Genomic DNA, 20,173 nt, shown 5'->3' with positions numbered 1-20,173 from the left:
GAGACCACTCGTAAGCCATCAGAATGGTCTGACTTAGCCTGTCCGCTAGAATGTTGGACCGTCCAAGAATGTGCATTGCGATAAGAACGTGACAGGTGGAGATCACCCATTCCCACACTGTCATGGCCTTGCGACAAAGGGGATAAGATCTGGTCCCTCCCTGTTTGCTGATGTACCTGACTACCAACATGTTGTCTGACTGAATAGCAATTGTCCCCCGAGGGAGAAAGGCATGAAGGGCCTGCAACGCTAGAAGGACCTCCCTCATTTCTAGGACACTGATATGCAAACTGGTCTCTAACAGGGACCACAGGCCTTGGACTGTCCTGCCTGAACAATGCCCCCCCAACCCAAGTTGGGAGGCATCCATGGTCACTGTGGCTTGGGCCGGGCTGGAACGAAGGGTCGTCCCTCCAAAATGTCTGGAGAGCTCATCCACCATATGAGGGACGACCAACACACTTGACTTAGATGGATAGGATAGGTTAGTGGAAAATCCAACAGGGACCACTGAACCGCCAAAGTCCATTGAAGAATCTACATGTGTAGTTGGGCACATGGAAGGAGAGTTATGGTCACCGCCACTGAGCCTAGGGCCCTCAATACTGATTCTGCTGTCGGGAGTGGAGAATGGTAAATTAGGGAGACATGCATCCTGAGGGTTTGAACACTCTCCGAGGTCAGGAACACTTTGCCCTGGAGTGTGGCTATCCTGGCAGCAATGTTATCTATCACCTGTACAGGCTTAGTAGAGATTTGGATGTGTGGATTGTGATACCCAAACTCAGGGCAAGTGTCATAAAGTAGTCCCTGGTTTGGGAAAGTAGATGCCTGGTGGGAGCAGTGAGGAGTCAATCGTCCAGGTATGGATAGACCTGAATCCCCTGAAGCCTCAGGTGAGCCACTACCACTGCCATCACTTTAGTAAACAGCCTGGGGGCTGTGGTAAGATCAAAGGGTAGGGCTCGAAATTGGTAATGATTGGTCCCTAGCCGCAAGTGGAGGAACCTCCTGGAGCTTCTATGCATTTTTATGTGATAGTAAGCATCCTTGAGATCCAACGAGCACATCCAGTCGTTCTCTTGCAGGTATGGCATGATGGACTGTGGTGTGACCATCCAGAACTTTTCTTTGGCCACTGACAGGTTTAGGGTAGAGAGGTCCAGAATGGACCTTAGGTCCCCCATTTTGTTTGGCACCAAAAAGAACATGGAGGAGAAGCCCGATCTGGACTGATCTGGGGGACGGTTTCAATGGCTCATTTTCCTAGCAGCTTGGAAATTTCCTGTGCTGCTGCCTCCCTTTGCATGGGTGGAACATCCGGGAGGTGTTTGGGAGGAGTTGGAGAACCCACAAAGGGGAAATAATGTCCTCCGGATATGATTTACAGCACCCAGTGGTCCATTGTTATGGACTCCCATGCCACTGAGTGCAATGACAATCATCCCCCGACTGCCTCTAGAGTAGAGCAGTCAGGCAACCCCTCAGGGTTGCTGCCCGGGTCTGTCCGAGAAAGGTTCTCAAGACCCGAAGTTTCACGGACCCCCTCAGGTTCTTGGCAGGTGTCATTCTGTCCCACTCTGCCTCTGGGGGAACAAGAGCCCTGAGTGTCTCGGGAATACTGAGACTTCTGGAACAACATCTTCTTTTGCCCTCTCTGGTTCTGGGAAAAGGACCTTTGAGGGTTAGAGAAGCAGATCCCGATGGACGACAGTGTCTTCCCGTCTTTCTCACTCTGGACTAGCGTCTCCTTGATGGTCTTACTGAACAGAGTCAAGCCGTCATAAGGAGCATTGCCAAAGGATGCCTTAAAGGGTTCAGTAAATTGTCACAACCTGAGCCAGGTGTTGTGCCTCATGGACATGTCAGACCTAGCCTCTCCTTCTGTTGCATGGGAGTGGAGTCACATGGACGTATTCGATACTGCTCTCAAAGTGGCCATTTTCACGGAGAACAAAGCCTTGTCCTCCTGCGACATGGACTTGGGTGGAGACTCCTCCAGCTCCTTCACCAGGTCACCTTGGAGTCTCGTGACATGGGCCAAGTAGTTCAGAACCCTTATTAAAAAGGTAGCTGAAGCATACACCTGCTTCCCTAACCGGTCCATCATCCGAGACTCTCGGTCAGGCGAGTGGACCGAGGAACGGTCCTGAGAAAGTTCCCTCTTCGTGGCTGCTGCTACCACCATGGTGTCCACTGGGGAGCTCTTGTTCCAGGAAGGCCTATCTATGGGGGGTTCAAAACCTTATTGGGGTGCTTGGGGACTGGCTCCACGGTATCAGGTTCCTTCCATGCCCACAAGGTGATCAAATCCACTAAAGGATCTGCGGGGGGGGGGGACACCCAAGACGTAGACAGGCCCGTGCCGAAGGCCTCCAGAAACACAGACTCATCAGAGGAGGGCTTGGGGGCAGACCAACCTCCCCGCTGGTGCAGGATCTCCATGATGTCTCCAAAGGAGACATCATCGGGAGGTGACCTTGGGGAGCCCTCCCCCTCATCTAAGTCTGCGTCCTTGGTTTTCTTACACGTATACTTGCGAGGCACATCAACCATGGGGCTCTCCGGGGAGTGGTCAGGGGCCTTGATCTGATGCAGAGGACCAGTTCTACCACAAACGTCGAAGGAGAGCGAACCTCCTGTGAAGCCAATAAAGAGGCCGGTCTCCCCAGGTCCGATGCGAGAATCAGAGCCAGACCCGAAGTGGCAAGAACTCCGAGACAGGGAACCTGGACCGACAACGTTGGAGCCGATGGTAAAGGTTCCACTCCCTCTGATCCGACACCCAGGCTCCAGCTCCTAGAGTGGCTTGGATCCAAACTGGTCGGATCTAAGATGCTCCAGGCAGCTGCCGGTGTCGAGGACGCGAGGACCGTCGGGGCTGATGCCCCGACCAAGGCCAACCTCGGATCCGAGAACTCCGAAGCTGAAGGTCGGATCAGGGAAGGAGGAATAGGCTGAAAAAAGGGAAGTGAACTGCCTCCTCCTGAGGGAGGGGGGCTGGCAAGACCCCCATCTGGATCTGTGTATGGATAAAGCGTCTCATCATCTTATCCAGATCCATGTCCGAGAGAGAGAATGGGTCGACCTTGACAAGACCACAGACTGCGACCTGGCCGGTCGGGGAGCTGAGGCCCGGGAGTCTGGGCATGCCTACTCTGGCTCCGGCGAGAACCTCGGAGACTGGAGCCAAGGAGAGTCACGGATCTGAGCAGACTTGCTTGGTGATGAGAGGTCTGGAGACCTCTCCTCTTCTCCTTCGTCCTCGACTTTCTCTCCCGCTCTCTACCCCTCCTCTGCTCTGCTACCGCAGGGTTGAAAGCGGGAGTTTGAGTCCCAGCCTGGGAGGGAGGGGAGGCCAGAGACAGAGAAGCAGGAGAGGCAGTCACAGCAGCCACAGTGACTGAAGCCAAGGACGAGGAGGGAGGATCAGTGGCAGGAAAAAGCCCTTTGAGAGCCAACTAGGCCTTTTTGTCCTTCAAAGCTCAGGGGTTGAACCCCACACAAATGGAACAATCAACATTCAGGTGGGTCACACCTAAACACAATACACACCGGAGTGTGGCCATCCGCTGGGGAGAGCTTATGGCCACACTCTGTGGATCGCTTAAAAATAAGCTTTTCAGCCATGCCTAAGGAAGAAAGAGAAGAAACAAACAAAAACTTTCTTCCTAAAATCTAACACAAACCCACCCACCACACTAGACTGACTAAATGGGGGAGGGGCACCACAGACAAACTACACTAACTAACAACTACTACAAACCTACACAGACGCCAAAGCGATGGGAGGGGAGAAAGGGTACCTACACTAATCTGAAATGGCTAATTTAACAAAAAAAATTTGAAAACTTACAGTCAAATAACACCCTGATAGCTGGAGCTCTAGAGACATGATGTTTCACAAATCATGGCAAATGAGATCTGGGGATGGAAGGCAAGGGAGGTGTACGATACGGATCCGTATTCCCAGAGGTTGAAGATCAAACAAAGTAAACTACTTCAGGTCTCAAAATGTTCCATAACACTGAAATATCCTTTTATGGTTTTAACAGGTATAAAATAATATCATCTGCTTTTCTTGACTACCACACCAATTCTATCCTTGAATTTCTAAGTCACTTATTTTCTTTACCAATGGTTCTAAATAAACATAAATAAAGGGGAAAGAGGACACCGCTGCCTGGTTCCTCTGCTCAAACAGAGAGGAGCCCACCCACTTTAATTTTCACCTTCGATCCCTCATATATCCTCCTAATCAACCTTATAATTTTATCAGGGAATGCAAATGCTTCCATTGTCCTACTAATAAAATCTCTGTTGTTATTATCAAAAACAGTTGTTTAACAGCAGTCTTTCTAAATTCATGCATATTATCAAGGTAATCCTTTACTTTCTGTTTAGCATTCTGTAACTGCTGCTCTTCTTGTTTTGTGAGATTCTCCCTATTCTGCAATACTTTAACCTTTGTCAGTCCCTCTAAATAATTCCTGTTACTACTTAACCATATCTCTCTTTCTTTTATTTCCATCCTATTTTTAAACTCCACTTTAATTTTATCCCACTCCTGGCTATATTTATAGCAGAAATTTCTGTCTTCCCTAATAACTCCCAAATACTTTCCACTACCCATTCCTAAAATTCCTCTCTTTTTAACAGTTAGGTGGAAAAGCACCAGTGTCTCATTTTTATTTCATTACCCTGCATTTTATTTTAGGTACTACTGGCACATGACCTGAAATAGATATTGGATGCAATCAAAACATTTAGTTAAATGCACATGTTCTTGTGAAATATAGTTTCTGACTAGCCTAGCCCAGTTCTTGCACCTTGGGGAGAATATGAAAATTCACTCCAAACTCATACTACTGACTTCACATCTTCAATGCAAAATATTTTCATAACTTTATTCAAAAATCTAACCTCTTTTGTTATATTTTCCATTCTGCCCCCCCCCAATACATCCTCACTGCTGTAAATCAAACTCCAGTCCCCACCTTAAGTAATATTCCAGCTGAAAGCTGATTATTTCTTCCAGAACTTTCTTAAGCTCAATTATAGCAATTTTAGCTGGAATACAAATACATGGCAATGTAATCCTCCTCCCTTATGAGTAGCCCCTTAGTACTAAAAATCTACAATTATCTTTTTCCCTCTTCTAACACTATTGGAGCTCCTCTTACAATTAATATAAGTTCCCCTTTTCATTTGCCCCAGATATTCCACTGAATAAACATTCTGAAATCTGTTCTTTATCAAATTCACATGCTCACTTCTTTTTAAATGTGTCTGCTGTAGCACAGCTATTTGCACTCTACACCTTTAATATAGTTCACTTTGCTTTTGTATACATCTGTGAGATCATTCACGTTTAAAGAAAACACAGAAAGTGCCATTATGTTAAGAAGTTATTATTCCCATCTGTTATGTGTAACAGCTTTTTAATGTCTAGTTTCATTTTTTGTGTTACATGCATAAACTAATGTTTGGCAGGCCAATCTTTTATATAGTTGCTTCTTATCATATCCATTTGAACCTATGTCACATCTTACAAAACTTTTTTGTTTTAGTGAAAACCCTCAAACAAAACAAAACAAAAAAAGCACACCCCAGAACACCCCTAAAACATATTATCTTAATACTAACACAGAAAACTATGTACATATTCAAATACTCAAGTTTAACCCTCCTAATGGGAACAACTGTCCAAGTCAGACTTACAACCACACTCGTAGACGCTGATTAACCTATAAGAAAGGTTATTCATGCTAAGATGCATTGTACAGTCTGTGCTTCTACTTCCACTAACTGCTGTCTGTTTTTGCCTTATCTGTATTCCTCTCCTAGATCAAAAAAAGAATGGAATGCTTTCAGAAAACATTATCTTTTTGCCTTTGAAAGAAACAGTTACTCTATTTTTATTGCCCCTTATCAGACTGTCTCCACAGATACATGAAAACCAGACACACAAGCTACATCTACTACAAGCACTCATTTTTTTTCTGGTGGAAAGTTTTTTATTATATTCAGTGTTCATTTTTATTTGCTTACCCTTAAAATCTGTTACTAGATCAAGCAAAGGACCTTAATCCAGTCACTGCCCTATGCAAGAATAAGAAAAATCATACTGATGTTTTCTTGTATCATGCTCTTTTGTCCAGACTTTTCTTCTCTTTTTACATTGCAGTGTATATATATTTATTAAAACTGAAAAAGGAAAAAGAAAGAAGGTAAAACAGAGGCACCTCTTTACTTTAGTATTCCTATTACACTAAAAAATAACTATGAAAGCTTTACTTTATGTTATTTCATGCATTATAAAAATACTGCTGTTAAGAACAATTTTTTTACTTACAGTTAATGCTTCCTTCCACTTCCCCGCTCTAAAATGTTCTTCCAAACATTAGTGACATGAAATAGGGCATAAGCTTTGGAGTTCCCACAAGTTTAACAAAGTCAAAGAAGTCCAATATTTCCTGGTTTTCTTGTTCTGTCATGTTTCACAAATATAATTAATACTTTGTAATCCCACATTTATTTGTCAGTTTCTAAGTTGCTTGTTTTCGTCTTCTTGATCTCCATTTCCCAAATTCAGTCTCTGCTTCAGTTCCAATGTACTCACAGTTCATCTAGTCAACTATTGTTCTTTTTTCTGTCTCTCAAGTATTTTCCTTTGAAACACTGGAAAATGTTTCACTGGCACAGTTCCTCTATGGCCTTTATTACCAGAAGAACAAGAAGAAGAATCTCCTTCTGTTTGCTAGCTCACTTTTTGTTGGACAAACATTTGTATTTCCTCCTTAGCATGTTCTGCATCAAAAAATAATTCTGACCTACCGGGAAAGAATATTCTGAAAATAGCTGGATACAGCAGCTTGAATCTCATGCCTGCTTATTCACATTCCCTGATTACTAGAACAAATTTACTCTTTTGCCTGCTGTACAGTGAGTAATCCTTTTCCACACTCTACTGTCTCCCACTTTTAGTACTTTGTCCTTCTGCCACAGTTTTGCCAGAATCAACTCTTTCTGCTGGTAAGACTGCATCTTTACTATTAAAGGTCTAGGTTGCATTCATATGGCCAGATTTGGCACATGCACATTATGTGCCTTTTCAATTAACAACTCCTGCTGTGGAATACCAGTCCAGTTGCTTATTTGTGCTTTTATAAAATTAATACAGTCTGTTCCTTCCAGCTTCTCTGGTACAGCTGAAAATATCAAGATTTCCCTGCATGCTCTGTCCTCTTATTCTATTATTTTTGAAACATCTCTTCTTGAGCAGTTTCATAGCCAGTCAGCCTTTTCTTCATTTTAACCTCTGATTTTTGCTGTTTTATCACCTCATCTGAATATCTGTTTTAAGCTTCTTCCATTTTTTCCAGCCTTTTGTTATTTGAGTTGATATACTCCTTCAGTGTTTCAATTATTTTAATCAGCTCTGAGTACATTTGACTTTTTTTTTTTTCATCTACATTATTGGAAGTCATGTCTTGCACCAAAACTGGAGCTTGTGCTGCTTTTTGCTGAACAACTACAGAATTCTTCCCAGTCAGTGTTTTCTACCCATCTTTTGTGGTATATTTTCTTGCAGATTTTTTTGAATTTCTTTTTTGCTGGCATCCAGGCAGTGCACTTACTAAACAGTTACTAAAATTCACCCAAAAAGACAAGTTCACCGTCTCTCTTTTCTGAGTTTCTGCTTCAACAAAGTATTAGTTTAAGGGTGTGCATACTTATGCAACCAGCTTATTGTACGTTTTTTATTTTTTATATTTTTTCCCTAACAGATTTGTTTATTTTTCAATTGAATTGTACAAGTTATTGGTCACATTAAAGGTGTGAAGCATTTTGAAATGATTTATTGTGGTCTAACCTTTTTTATATCAGAAAAAATGGCATTTTAACAGGGGTGTATACACTTTTTATATCCACTGTAACACTAGAAAGAATTACAAAGGGTATTTCATAGCTTTGATAACTTGACAGAATATACAAGATATAAATAAAAAAACAGATCAACAGGGATAAATGTACATTATTTGAAGAGGTTCTTCCATTTGATTCTCGGCTGGAGCGGCTTCTGTGTGGAGTCTGCATGGCCTCCCTGCGGTCGAGTGGCATTAGAAAGACATGTGTAAATGGGCGTTCCTTCATTGAAGGTTGGGCATCGAGCTGGCACCTCGGCACCGAAAAAATCTACTGCCAATCATTAGCGGACCGGAGTTCCACTGTGGCAACCCCTAACTGGGAAATGCTGAAAGAAGAACATTTAAAGAAGTTGAAGGAGGAGTATTTCTTTATGGGGAGGATGCCCTAAAATACTTGAGAGTCTGGCTGCCTCTCATTTACAAAGACTCCGAAATATTAATATGAGAAAACACTGAATAGGTTACAGCAAAATTTGAAGAAATTGTCTCAACTAGGATTTGATTTAGAGCAGTAAGTGCAGATATTACATTGGCATACATTACCCCATACATTATACTAACAGCAATCATTCTGGACATGGACAAACTCTATAGAGTTTTGGGTAAAATAAAAGATTGGACCAAAAATCTAATATGGGCTAGGGAAAGGACAACGAGATGCTGGGAGAAACTGTTACTTCAAAAGCAGGAAGGGTGATTGGGAGTTCTTGACATTCGAACTTACCTTAGATTAATGCAAGTGTCTTTCTGAACTAGATGTCATTTTGGAACTTATGCAATGAAATGGAAAGGTACTCTAAAAGAAAATCATATGTAGCTGGATAATAGTGATTTAACAGAAGCAACCTGAGGTAGAAAAGCTCAAAGAATTGGAACCCCAACTTTAGACAAAATAACTCAGGAGATAGGAAAGATATTTAATTGGAGAAAAGTTAAAAGTTTGGATGCAAGATCTTTGCCAATATGGCATAAGTTCAAAGAAGAAGGGGATAATTCACCAGTAAGGAAGTGGAGAAGCATGATGATACAGTTAAAGACTATGGGAGTAGATGATGCTGGGGCAAAGAATACTGAGCTGGGAAGAAAACAAGCAAAACATACAGTTTGCCTATAAGAGGATATCTAGTGTATCATGCATTAAGAGCAGATGTAAAAACACATTGTTTTTTAAAATGGAGCAAGGAGAATGGTCATCACTAGTAAGATGGTTTACATAATACAAAAATCAAAGGGTAGTAGAAAGGGGAATAGTAACTGTACAGAAGACCCTGAATGACAATGGTCAGAAAATGGTAAACAAAATATGAGGTGCTTGGGGCAGGATATTCAAGATAGGTATAAATCCCTATGTCACAAGATGGGTTGCCAACTGGCTCACTGATAGAACCCACACTGTGAAAGTAGCAGACTCCAAATCCAACTTCAGAACAGTGACAAGTGGAGTACCACAGGGTTAAGTCCTGGGTCCTCTCCTGTTTGGTATCTACTTCTCTGAAGGACAGGCTAACACAGAAGGTCTTTGGCTAATAAAGTTCGCAGATGACTGCAACCTAGGAGCCATAATCAAAACTCCTAATAATGTGGACATCCTACAAAAGGGCCTCACTGAGACTGATGCCTGGTGTCAAAGCCATGGCCTCAAGCTCAATGCCAAAAAGTGCATTGTCATCCCTTTTGGTAAAAACTCTGTAAGCATGAACTACCACATAGGTGGTAGTCTACTTAACACTGAAAGTGTGATAAGAGACCTTGGGATACAGGTGGACAGTAGTCTCTCCTTTGATAATCACATCACCACAGTAGTCAGGAAATCCTTCTATGTGGCATACCTCATCACAAAAGGTTTCTCATCCAGGAAAAAGAGGTCATTGTTCCCCTCTACTCATCACTCATTAGACCCATTATAGAGTACAATGCCCCTTTTGGTATGTACCTCACAAGACATCTACAACAACTGTAAAGGCCACAGAAATACCTCACAAAGAGGATTACCGGCTCAAACAGATGCCCTATGCAGACCGTCTCAAAAACCTCCAGCTTTACTCTGTCGCATATTGCCTACTCAGAGGCGATCTCTGCCTAACATGCAAAGCTATGTCAAACCCAGAGCTGTTGGACATGCTCCACTTAAAAAAATCCCAATCCCTCCGAGCTACACGCTCTAGGGACCTAAACCTTGTCACCACAATAAACAGAACATGCTGGAGGGATAGATTCCTGTCCCAGAGACTTCCCATACTCTGGAACAAACTACCTATCTATATCAAACAAAGCTCCCCATTAGCACTCTTCAAGAAAAAACTTGATGATTGGATAGGAGATAGGAAATTCACCCTGGGGATCACTTCTGTGGCTCTGCTTGACAGAGGCACAGGAAAATAATGTTCTTGGGTGGCAAAAGCCAAGGTACAGTTTGGCTAGGCATATATAGGCCCTAGGGACAATAGCCTAGTACCTACCTATGAACACAGATCAACAGGGTAATAACTAGAAAATGAAAGAATACGGAACTCCAGCAATTAGAGAGTTAAAGATATAAACAGACACATTAAGGGAGAAAGACAAAGCTGTACTTGGGATTAACACAAGGAGACATGCAGCCTATTAGCTTAAGTGGTTGCAAACAATAGCATTATTGAATATACAGACCACCACCACCACCACTGTAATGCAAATACAATATAAACATATATAGGAAGATATACAACCCTGTAATCAGTGTATACAGTTTACAGGTATGTTGGGGAATGAGGATTTGAGTTAGTTTGATAATCTGTTACATATTCATGTAAATTTGTACAATGTTGTCAATATAAAATAAATAATGATGAATCTGTATAAAGGAAAAGGTAAAGACATTCACTATCTTAGAAGACACAGTGTATAAAAGCAATACTTGTGTCTTAATAATATGTAGACATTGTACAACCTATTTTATTTAAAGGGCTTTTCATTAGCTGTGGTCAAAATTGAACATGCTAAATAATTGTAAATTACAGAATTGATTGTGGCCAAACATATTATTAAACACTTAATCAGCTAGGAGGCTAGAATAAAGCAGACCGATAACTGGTGAGGAAAATTCAGTGCATCATGTATGGGGACTACACAGTTCAGTGAAATTGTATTTCCTGTTCTTTCATTAAAAATTGTATTATCAAAAAAATTAATTCCACATGCCAACAATTCAGCCTATATGAGAACAGTGAAATTAAGAACAGGGGATAGTTATAACCTCAAAGGGTTTCAGTTTGGGTACGTGCACATATATATTTAGATTTGGGCACTGTTGTTAAAGTCAAATCTGACAAATATACTGCACAACTGCATGTGAAGGTTAACACATCAAATGAAAACGTGTAGAGAAGAATGACTCGGGCACATCTCATCACTGTTAGATCCACCTTCATTGGTCTGATTAGATCATGTTCTGAGTATCCTGCCACCTTATGATTTCCATATGAGATATTTAGTTAACCAAACAGAAAGAATAAAGAAATGAAGTATGAAGAAAAGAATATGGTTTAAGAACTTCAACTGTTACATAAAACTGATTCTGTCAGATCTTTACACCACGTTCTACAGAAGGATAACTTGACAACTTATACACTTGTGATCAGTATTCACTGGATTGTCAGGGACTAGCTATGGATCCTATCATACTGAATTTGAGGTTTTAAGTAAAACCTATTGGGCAGATGAAGTAAAACAATAATGGATACCCTTTCTACCCCTGTGGATACTAAGGTATCAATAGCCCTCATTATACTTGCCAATGGGACCTTTCAGAGACAGACTGGGGAGGTACGTGTCAGGACATGCGGAATTGTGACAGACTGTCATACTGGTATTGCATCATACAAAATGTCACCTAATGATACTGTTAGGGATAGTCCCAGAGATCTGGAAGAAGTGCTACCGTGACAGCTTGGTACTGAATTGTTATGAGATATCCTTGCCAGTGACAAGGCAGTGCTGGGTGACACAGACCATGACTGAGTGGTTCTACAGCATGATGCAGAAGTCTGACTACACCCAACTGGCCAAGTCATGGAGGAATCCACATCCATAGACAAGGATGGCCTTTGATCAACTGGTGCCCTAGGCAAAAGATCTCCACAGCACCCCCCAACACCCCCCTGATGGCACCATCCTAGTCTATCTACACCATCCAGATTACTGAAAAAGTGCCCCTGCTACACCGGTGCCCTAGGCAGCTACCTAGTTGGCCTATGCCTAAGGCTGGCTATGTCCATAGATGCAGCACTTTCTTGGGCATTTGTGGTGCATGGCCCGCACATCCAACATGCATGCAGACTTGTCCTTGGCTACATCCACCACAGTCACCAAGTGTCTCTGCTAAGTCCTCATTAGTGTGCAGATGAAAGCTAACAAGTATGCCATGTGAGCAACCATACTCTTCTTAAGGATCACTGCGACATTGTCCCTAGACTCGATCAGTCCCATGTACTAGTGAATTTCCTCATGTATACCATGCAGCATTCTAAGTACCTCTACCTAAATCTTGGTAGCACACTGGGTAACTGAACCGTCAATACTGCCATTTCTTCAATATTTCCACAAAAAAGAGTGCCACTAATTATTGGAACTATTAAACTGTTTTTTTTTTTGGGGGGGGGGGGTGCCCTGCTGGTATACTTTGCAACTGTATCCCACTGTCATCAGGCTATGTCATGAGTATGAGAGAAAAGGCATCATTGTTGATATCCATCCTGCTGTCAGTATCAGTCTGCTGTGGTGTACCACAACTTATTACTGTTGTTTCTTGTGGTGCTGTTCCTGTGAATAAGTAAGTGTTTCAATACAATATGCCTAGTTATTCGATTGTGTGACCAGAGAAACCTGACATACTTGCAGAAGTTTTTTTTTTTTTTTTTTGTGGCTGTCAGTCTCTGGATCCCCAACCCAAATGAACAGTACATCAGTCTCATATCAGAGCCATCAACCAAACACTGCAAAATGGGACAGCAGTTTTCAATCAAACAGTAAAACAAAGAAATGCATTGCATTCCCAACCTACAGAATACTTTACCACTGCAGGTAAAACAAAGTATTACTTTGCCCACCTTTAAGGCTAGCTTTGATGATCAGATGGGCAGACATAAATTTACAACAGGATTGGCATGTACAGCCCTGGTCGATTTGGTAAGGGAGCACTACTAACTGCTTGAAAAGGAAGGCCTCGTGATCACTTACCTAGCACTGTTCATATGTTCCTATAAGCTAAATCCAGGCATGCAGAGACTGTTTAAAATAGATTTACCTTTCCTAAAGGAGGCAAAATACAAACATACAAATGTGTGGAAAACCTAAGACAAGATGTTAAGTAATGGCAAACCTCAACTACAGAAAGTAGGTTTAGCTTTGTGAGACTTACTAAGAAAATATATAAAAAGTGCACAGTGTAACTGCAGGTAAACTATAAGACCAACTTCTCTGAAATAATGATTTTTTTATGCCAAGACATCCCGCCAGGATGAAACTAAAGAAAAGATTCTTATACTATAGATCCTTCATCTCTGAAATTATTTTGGTAAAACTAACAGCCACAAGTAGGCCAGTTTCCTAAGAAAGGTAATTCATGTCACAAAGAATGTCAAGTTCACAAACATGTACAGTTACAGACTAGGAAAAAACAGATATCCCAGGCTGGGATTGGTTCTATGACTAGAGACAGTAGGTACAGAATGCCCCTAAGAAATGTAGCAATCACATAAAGCTTGTTTAAAGGCTTATCCGTCACTGAATCATAAGAAGCTTTGCGAAAGATAAATTTACTTTAATTGCAGAACACTTCAGCATAAAACTATATAGTAAAGGCAGTGCATAAAGTACAGTTGCCCATAAGGTACTTAAAGGCAGATATTTGAGAACAAAGTTACTGTAACTGTAAAATCATAACATTTAGGTTTACCCACCTTCTGTAACCTATTTCATGGCCAGAGTTTTCCAAAGGAGTGTAACCTATAGGAGAATATCTCAGGTCTTTTCTTGCTTATGTACTGATGTAGTCTCATAATGCTCACCCATACACAGGCTACATGGTTCACATTTAGTTTTGGTCTTATAGCCTGCATTTCCTAGAGGTAAATGAGCTTATAGCAGATAGCTGTATAGGGTAACAAACAAATTAAAAATGGTGGCATTCCACTAAATTTAGAATAAAAACTTATTGTGTCTAGAACCACAGACATGCCATGCACTTGGGTATGATTTTCTTAATGAAGAACAGAAAAATCATTGCTCTGACTGCAAGGAGGACGGAGAAGGCTATTTGAAGTGAAGGCCCCTTACAGACGTGAGGGGGCTGTCTTCTGCAGTTTCACCAGGTGTGCATGGTTAGCTCCACGGAGAAAAATAATAATAACTTCAAACCACCTCTGAAGGCTGCCTCACTGATAATAAATCTCAGTCAGCGTTCACCCAGTGAACAGAATTATTGACCTGAAGGACCAAGAAAGTGTCTTCATGGTTGGCAGAAGCAAAACTGAAAAAAAAATTGTGATATAAAAGAGCACGGCAACTGGCCAACTATAAAACAGTAAAAATGTTATTCCAAATCTCAGTAATTGTAAACAAAAGCAAATGTCTTTCGGCTTTTCCCAGTTTGGGGTCGCCACAGTGGATCACTGGTCCACAGACTGATTGGCAGTGGTGTTATTACAGTGTCGGGTTGCCAGCCTTGCTCCCAACCTTCACAGAAGGCACACACACACACACACGCACCTACCTGCATGTTATTAAAACTCACTCGACTGCAGTAAGGACATACAGACTCCACACAAAAGGTGCTCCAGTTGAGAATCGAACTGGTGAACCTCTTGCTGTGAAGCAACAACACTAACAGCTGCACCACCGCGGCCACACTTGTAAACATGAGCATATTTATGTATACACCATGTACACCATAGCATGTATTTTTAGTATAATTTATTATGACCAATAAAATGTGCTAGAAATAAATAAGATGTATATTCATCATAGTTTTTGGTTTAACATTTTGCTGGACTGAGTGCTTCTACCTTTTTTTAGCAGAATGCCTAGTTAGCTAAATGTTTTTTTTTTGCTTAAGTCTGTCTGTGAAGGAAGACTTGCACTGTCTGGAAATGGAGAGAGTTACACTTGTGGAAGGTTGCAGGGGGGGACTTTCTAAAAGATGATGCAGAATACCAAAACTCCTGGTAATGCCCCTGTTTATAAATGAGTGTTAAAGTTGTTAGACTACTCACTCCAGGGGAAATAAAATTAATTTATTAAATATAAACCAAATGATTTACAGGGTTCCAAATGCCAGTTAGATGGTACAGCTTTAGAAAATGATCTAACTTCTTACCGATTCTACTTTGCCTTGATTCTTCAAATACTCCTTGTAACGCTGATCCACATATTCTTCATACCTGCATAAAAAGAGACAATTTCCAATGCAACATCATTTCCCAATGCTTTGAACTCCATTATTTTATTATTAATTGTTAGTTGCAGACAAACAGAGTTAATGGTTCCGATATATGACATTAATTTGTATAAACAACCTACGCTCTATTATACTTTTTATCAGACATTTCCAAACTGTTTTCCTTGTATAAAACAAACTTCATTTGCAATTTATACTGTGGCTGTCATTGCCATCATTGCAAAGAACTGGAAAAGATTAAAACCCAGTTGTTCAATCTAGTAATCAAAAGGAACATACATTGCTAGCATAACTGAAAACTTTCCTATCTGTGAATTTGTGACCTTCAGATGTAAAATAAGTCAGATCTTGATACAGTATCCCATCAAAATTTCTTTTGAGGTTTGGTGTACACTCATAACAGCATTATTTTCTAGTGGAAACTACAGCTGTGTGAGGTACTCACCATAAAAGTAGATGACTAGGCAAGTACTGGAGAAAGAGCATATGCTCATAGCACATTCAGAGAGAACACAGGTCTTACAAAGTACAACAAATTATCTAACAGACTAAATGGATTTCTTAGAGAATAAAGCAAGGGAATCTTTTTTTGAATGGAATTCTAGAATCTTTACTTGGCAATAAACTTAAAGTGTTCTTCATGAATGGGTTATTTAAGCAATAACCCACGGCTGGGTGTGGGTAATGCTGGATTGACCCATGGTTGGTGTGGTCTGGTCATGAGGGCGAAGCTCGAGTGATGAAACAAAGCCAACCGTGAGTAAATCCAGCATTACCCATACTCAGACGTGGGTTATTGCCATTATACAATGGTGTTAGTTTTGTGTTGTGTTATGTTTGTGTTGTTGTTATTTAGGTTTCTGTTTGCGTTATTCTGTATTCTGACACTTTTTATGAGATAAAATAGTCCAATACTTTTTATTATTTGTTTGTTTATTTATTTATTTATTTAATGCTATTTGCTTTTTTTGAACACTGTGTGGGTTTCATTTAACAAACAAATAAAAATGATTAATATACTTACAGTCTTCATTTACTTCACAAAATGCGTAAAAATTCAACCCCTTTTATTATCTTAACTTTCTATGTCAGTAGTATCAATATTTAAAATATCCCCGATTTGGGACTGTAACTTCAAGGGCAGGAATAAGAGACAGTTTCACAGACTGCTGTCAGTTAATATCAAACTGGAGTAAGGAAGAGGCAGTAATCGACTCTTGCCAGTCACCCACTTAACTTCATGCAAAAAAAAAAATCAAAACAATACAGTGCAACCACTTCCGCTGCTGATTCACAGTATGCTATTTCGCCCAGGCACTGTAAGTAATTAAATAATACTAAAACAGTACAGTATTTACTGCTAAACTTTTCCTCTTTGATTTAACTGACAAGGAACGATGTGAAAGCTGTCTATGTGTGTTTTCCTTCATTTTTAATACAGCCTTCCATACTTACACCAGCATAATTGTACTGATGTGTGAGTTAAGATTATAATTGCATGTTTCCTGTCATGTTCCTCATACTTTCATACATCTCAACTGTTACTGAATTTCATATAAGTTGCCACAGCTTAATACATTAGCGGACGGACTTTTTTACTTCATTATGTTGGATTTACAATGTGCATGCTGGTTGGATTAGCCAATCTCACTTTGCCGAGTTTCCATTGTATAATTAAGCAATAATTCATGAGTGTGCATGGGTACATCAGGATTCACCCACAGCTGGTGTGGTTTGATCATGACAGCACATTACAAAGGAACACCTCTATTCCACATTTTGCCACTTGTAACCACAGAAAGGTCATTGTACATTTCTTTACAGTGAAAATGTTTTAGCTTCTTTCAATTTTTATATATCTCTGGCATATTTTTATCAACCAGACGAAATGTTGTAGACAATAATTACTAAGTGCTGAAGGAATTTATCTGGGAAGGGAAGAGTTAAGTGGCATAAGTTGATCCTCCAAAAAGAACAAGGTGATTTAGGACCACCTGATTTGAAGGGATATTTTAGAGCCACACAGTTAAGATTCATACATAACAAAAGTAGGTGGCTATAATTCTAAGTGGAAAAGGATGATGGTAAAGTCTGGGAGAAGTTCAAGAAATAAGGAGAGCGTGGGATTTTGGATGCAGATCCTTAAGGAGAATAATAACAACCAGACATAATATTATGTTCATAAAGTTGCAGAAAGTATTTTAAGAATTAAGCCAACACTGAAATGGAGAAAGGAGATTTTGTCAGTAGTGATGACTGCAAGTAGAGCTACAGAAAATAGGCAAGAGGGGGCTGGAATTTATTGAATAAAACTGGCAAAGGATCCAAGGTATTGGGAGCAATTAACTAGAGAGAGAAAGGTAAGAGAGTGGGATGAGGTCAAGAAGACGTTTGTATTGCAGGTCAGTGACTGACTTCCCTAGCAGGGATTGATATCAGACTATCGGCAAAGCGAAAGAGATAGGGGAGTCCTATGTTAAAGACCTGCAGTGACAGAGATTTTAGTTGATTTTAAAACAGAAGCTGCTTTTCAAAACGGATAAGTAGGGCATATACAATACTGCACAATAACTATAAGAATCAATCAGCGGAGGTTAGAAAAGACTGGGAAAAAGATACTACAAAAGCAATTTGCAAGGGGAGAATGGGAGGGTACTGTATGGCTCCCAAACATGCAACAAAGTCCAGAAGGTTTAGGGTTTTTGCTTGGAAGTGTTTGCACAGGTGTTTTTAAAAAGCAAGATGACTTCAGAGAATTTTCCTCAGGGAAATAGCAAATGATGGAGGTGTGATAGAGGAGTAAGAGGTAAACAGGAACATGTTTTTGGGAGTGAAATGATTTGGCAGATTTTACAAATTCCCTACAGAGAGCAAGTGATTCTTTTGAGCTGAGACACAGGATCTGAATTGCCTAGTCATAGTGTGGACTTCTTATGTTTAATTCATTTGGCTACCAAAAAAAATTGCTAGAACAGGGAAATCAAAGTATAAACCAACTGTATTTGAAGTACTGAATATTGTAAAAAAAAAAAAATATATAAAAGACCTGGAAGAGAGATCTTTAGAAAAGGGAAGGAGCAAATTACATAGAAATAAATGGAATTTATAGGAACAACACATGCAAAATAATGTTCAGAAGGAGGAGTGAGGTTTAAGGGAAGGCAGAAATTGAATTAATGTAATGTTGGACTTATGACTGTTACAAAGAAAGAAAGAAAATGTGTGATATATAATGTATGTAAATTGAAAAACAATGTTAATATGGTTTGTTTACTTTTCTGTTAATGTATGTGCACCTACATCTTAAGTGATCGTTTAATAATGGAGTTTAAAAATTGTTGTGCTTTCTGTGACATTGAGGTCTAGAACAGTTGTGTAAGCACTAGAAAAGTCTTCGTTACCTGGGTTCCAGTTCTTTAGCCACTCGTTTTGCTTTGTTCCATTCTTCTCCCTCAATAAATGTGTCTATGGCTTCTTTAATGAGGTCCAAGTTAAGATAAAGTTCAGCAGCCTAGTGAATAAAAGAAAATTAGCATAATAAGAACTGCGAAAATATATTCAGTTTTGGTAACAACAAACTTAAAGTACATAACAATATGTACTATAGTTACTTGTTAACCAGGTAAGTGAACTGGTATGCTTCAAAACCTTTCCAGTCATCACCTAGGTAACAAAATATACACAGATAATTAAGTGCAGCTAATCAACCAACATGTTTGTAGTAAGTAGGTGACTGAGGGGGAGGGATCCAAGTGGATGTGGAGAAAACATGCAAACTCCACAGAAACAATGACTGAAGGTGAGAAATGAACCGCAGACCCTATATCCAAGAAGCAGAGATCTTAGCAACTCTATGCTGCTTCAATAACCTGATGAAGGACTTCAAAAATTCAGTGTAAGTTAGCTGGATTTCTTACACTGGTAGACCGGGGGTCTTCATTCATAAGGTTACAATAGTGCAGAACCCTGCATACTGGGTTGCCCTATATTTCTAGTCAACATTCCCTCTCTTCTCATTAAGATTATGTGCTGCATCATATTCATTGTGTTCTTTGCCACAAATGCATAACTGTGAAAATTATATAATTATATATCCACCTTAGCATTAAAAATATCAGTCAAGATACTGCAATACATGAAGATGGAAATAATTTATCAGAATTCTGTACTTTACTGTTCCACTCTTTTATCCTCTATGAATTGTTCACACTCATAAGCACACTGGAAAAATAGGGGTTTGCCAGTCTTGATTTTGAATGCTTGAATGTCAAGAAAACTATCCATACAATGGGCTATTATTTTTTTACTCTTTTTTTGGATATGTCCAAAGCATCTGACACAGTCTTGCACCACATCCTGCTAAACAAACTAAACCAATATCACCTATCAAATTCCACTCTTACCTGGTTCCAAAGCTACTTTACTGACAGGTACTAAGCTGTGAAATGGGAAAATTCTCTCTCTCCTCAGCTGCCCATAACTATAGGAGTCCCATAGGGTTCTATCTTAGGACCACTACTATTCACAATCTTCACAAATGACCTCCATACCTCCACACAGCATTCATCTATCATTCAGTATGCAGATGATACTACCTTAATCTGTGCTGCACAAAACATTCCCACCCTCCTGCAAACAACTCAACTAGCATTCTCTGACGTTGAAAATTACCTTACCAAAGCCCAACTTATCCAAAATCAAAAGAAAACTCAGCTTATGGTTATAACCAGTTCTAACAAAAACAATGATAACAGTCAATTTACTATCTACTCCACAAATGCTACACCAATTGCTCCAATGGCACAGG

The 20,173-nt window shown here is 40.3% G+C and overlaps 1 protein-coding gene across 2 annotated transcripts in view; it reads right to left on the bottom strand.

Moving 5' to 3' along the window:
* IFT172 (intraflagellar transport 172) overlaps positions 1 to 20,173 on the bottom strand; it is a 3,348,311-nt gene that overhangs the window by 669,233 nt on the left and 2,658,905 nt on the right. For both annotated transcript variants that reach the window (XM_044075467.1, XM_044075468.1), the window contains exons 37-38: positions 18,768 to 18,877; positions 15,286 to 15,349 (exon numbers count right to left, since the gene is read on the bottom strand). In XM_044075467.1, coding sequence (XP_043931402.1) covers positions 15,286 to 15,349; positions 18,768 to 18,877 — 174 coding nt within the window. The remainder of the gene's footprint in view (positions 1 to 15,285; positions 15,350 to 18,767; positions 18,878 to 20,173) is intronic.

This window comes from Protopterus annectens, chromosome 6.part1 (assembly GCF_019279795.1).
Source record: "Protopterus annectens isolate FY-2018-M chromosome 6.part1, PAN1.0, whole genome shotgun sequence".
Classification (NCBI taxonomy): Eukaryota; Metazoa; Chordata; order Ceratodontiformes; family Protopteridae; genus Protopterus; species Protopterus annectens.
This window is presented reverse-complemented; position numbering and strand designations above follow the sequence as displayed.